At 41.7% G+C, this 3,235-nt stretch overlaps 1 protein-coding gene across 1 annotated transcript; it reads left to right on the top strand.

Annotated features, from left to right (window-relative positions):
• Nucleotides 1-564: 564 nt before the first annotated feature.
• Nucleotides 565-2,996, top strand: MID1IP1 (MID1 interacting protein 1). The gene has a single exon (XM_077480868.1). It carries the CDS (start codon nt 1,133-1,135, stop codon nt 1,583-1,585), a length of 453 nt encoding a protein of 150 aa, XP_077336994.1. The 5' UTR covers nt 565-1,132; the 3' UTR covers nt 1,586-2,996.
• Nucleotides 2,997-3,235: the final 239 nt, after the last annotated feature.

The raw sequence follows: 3,235 nt of genomic DNA on the forward strand, positions 1-3,235 counted from the left end.
CGGTTTTTGTCCAATGCGGAGTGCGAATGCAAGCCAGATATGTGAACCGGCCTATTTAAAATTAATGTATTTTGAAACGTCCTGCAAATTGGATGCGGTGTTCGCATAGGTGTGAACGGGGCCTTAGTAAATAACCCCCACTGTGTGCCTGCAGGTAGTTTGTGGCGTAGCATGGCAGAGTACACGTTTGCATTTTGTTCTCCGTTTCTAGTGTAACACACTCGGCAATCTGCGTCCATTTCATGTTTGAATATAACTTCCCTGTAAATAGCGATAGTGAATTATTAGCTCTTTGTCTGCTGTAATATTTGCCTTTGGTAGAGCCCTGCAAGTAATATTAAACTTGGTAACGTGCCAGGAGGGCCAGTCGCATACAGCAGATAACTAACACCACCCACATGCATGTGCTGTACATAGAGATATGTTTAGCTCATACACATCCGTCATCCTTGCATTTCAAGCACATTTTTTTCCACGCTGACTGATTTCAGCTTTTATAAGGTGCCTGCCAGTAACTGTGCATGATGCAAGGAGCAGAGGGGTTTACCAGGCAACAAGCCTGATCTTCTTACTGGGCAGCTGGGACCTGCCTGGATGTGAGGAGAGGAGAAATTGGGAGGAGTTTCCATCCATGTTAGGCAAAGCTAAAGCCTGTGTTACTCTCGGTCATTCAGATATGTGAACCGGCTTTATCCTGCTATACTGCAAGGGGGTGGCACTTTCAGCTACACCTTTTCTTCCAGGGTATATATACTGTGCTTGGGACTGAAAAGAAGCCGGATGCTTGGTGCATGTGGAAGAGAAAAAAAAGGAGTGGCTACTATCACACTGACTCAGATCTTAAGTCATTTACATGATAAAGTAAAGAGGACTGGATGCAACCGATGCTTATTAGAAGGAACCAGAGAAAATCTCTATGAAAGATCAGTGAGAATCGCTGTCCAATCGCATCAGCAGAACCAGGAGCACAGCCGATGAGCTGACACTGGGAGATAGAGCAGCTTACCTGGCTCGTACGTCTTGCGGCGCTAATCGCCATCTCCAAGAAAAGCGGATTGTGACACCCCGGGAGCAGATTGTTTCTGGTGCTTTTGCTTTCACCTGCTCAGGATTTAATCACCGGGCTGCAAAAATGATGCAAATATCCGACACGTACAACCAAAAGCACTCCTTGTTCAATGCCATGAATCGGTTCATCGGGGCGGTGAGCAACATGGACCAAACCGTCATGGTGCCCAGCCTGCTGAGAGACTTACCCCTAGAAATGGAGGAGAAGGATGGAGTCAGCAATGGGGCTGCCAACTACTTTGCAAGGAGAGACATGCACGGCTACTACATTTTGCTGAAATCCATCAGGAATGACATTGAATGGGGAATCCTGCAGGGAGACGAGCGCAAAAAGGACAAAGTGAGCTCTATGGATATCAGCCGGCTGGAGGATGCGGATGGAGAGGAGGATTTGGAAAAGCAGTTCCATTATCATCTCACTGGACTTCACACAGTGCTCAGTAAACTCACCAGGAAAGCCAACCTCCTCACCAACAGATATAAAGAGGAAATCGGATTTGGGAGCTGGGGACATTGACAATAGTGGCTTATGACATTAATTATGTTTTCAATATTTGATGGGTCTGGTTTATTGTTTAACCTTTTTTTTTTACCTTGTTATTTTGGCTGAAGAGGGTGAGTGTGTACCATTAACATGGAAGGAGGGAGTCATATTTAGCTCAATGGTCTAATTTATTCTTTACTAGTATCAGGGGTTGTTGGCCATAACCATGAAATGACTGGGGATAGATCTTGTACTACACTTCTCATAAATATTTTAAGCTGCAGTGACTAAATCATTCTAGCACAGCCCTGGGTAACCCTTTCATCACCCAATTCTATTGACCTAGTTAGACATTTTACATTTTCATTTTTTTAAATTCTGTCTTTTTTTTTTTTTTAAATACGCTTGTTAATGGTACTTGGCATAATCATTCATGGACCGATTATTTTATTTATGCACTATGGGGCGACTAACAAAGGGAAATGTCTTTTTTTGTTGTGTAAATATTGGCATCAAAAGAACAATACCATTATGCCAGCCACACAAAATCACTATAACATTGCCTGATAGCAAATGCCAAGATAATCAAGCACTTGCACCAATGTTCTAAGGTAAAAAATCATTATGACTGCGGTGTAAATACTATAGCGAGGAGGGGCAGACAGTGAGGAGGGAGAGGAGAGATGGATGTGTATGGATAGACACCACTATCATGTAACAAATTAATGGAATGTCATGCAAACCTTTTATTTATTTGCAGTATAAACGCTAAACGAGTGTGCATATAGAAACATGTGCATTTTTCTTTGTGTGCCAATCTTGGTTAGTCCCCCCATACTTGTGCTAAATAGTAGCAAGGCTACATAGGACTTATTAGCAAAATGCTTGCTACTATCAGCAAGCATTACAGGAAATTCTGTATAGATATTTGCTAAGCTACTCCTCAGGTTGGATGATGTGTGAAGGGCAGAGGGGTGGGGTGCAGTGGAAGCAATTCTTGAAAAGATTGCATCAGCCTTTCATAATTTTGCACTACTTTTGTAACTAAAATATGTACAATATGTAAGACTTATTTTGCACTGTACTAGACATGCTTGTATTTGATTCTGCTGGGTCAGCGGAAGGGCGACAAGGCAGCATAGCTGTCATTTCAGTACGTCCTTGGCTACATGTTCCTTTGTGTCACCCAGAGCAGGTGTTTCTCATTGTCTTGCATTGGTGTAACCTAGAAAAATACAAGCGGTCATCTGAGGCTGTCCCGCCAATGACTAATGGACTGTTAGCGATTGTTAATAATTTGGGACTTTATGATGCATTTCCAAATTCAGGTATAATGTGGAATGGTTCCGTGTCATATGCAAAATAACAAATAGTGAAATGAAGCCTTTTTTTTATGTTGTTTCATATTCTATTTTAATAAATCACACTATGTGTTTTAATGTAAGTGTATGGTCGGACACTTTTTAGATCAAATCACAACATATTTGTGTGTGTGTTCATATTATGTATCATGGTACAGTGTATACTATAGCCAAAATGTTCATACATATGTCCGTCATCTAATGTCAATATAACAGTAGCAGTCAGTGCAGATTACTATCCATAAAAATTGACACAAATCTTGCTGGCATTAATGGCTCTGCACTCATTGCCATGAGTAAAGGTAGGGCAAGATACACTCCT

The sequence above is a fragment of the Lithobates pipiens genome, unplaced genomic scaffold (assembly GCF_037356315.1).
Source record: "Lithobates pipiens isolate NorthernLeopardFrog02 unplaced genomic scaffold, aLitPip1_a1.2 Scaffold_16, whole genome shotgun sequence".
Taxonomy (NCBI): domain Eukaryota; kingdom Metazoa; phylum Chordata; class Amphibia; order Anura; family Ranidae; genus Lithobates; species Lithobates pipiens.

Bases quoted from the DNA above. Each gene is read 5' to 3' on its own strand.
- MID1IP1 (XM_077480868.1), top strand. From the start codon at position 1,133: ATGATGCAAATATCCGACACGTACAACCAAAAGCACTCCTTGTTCAAT.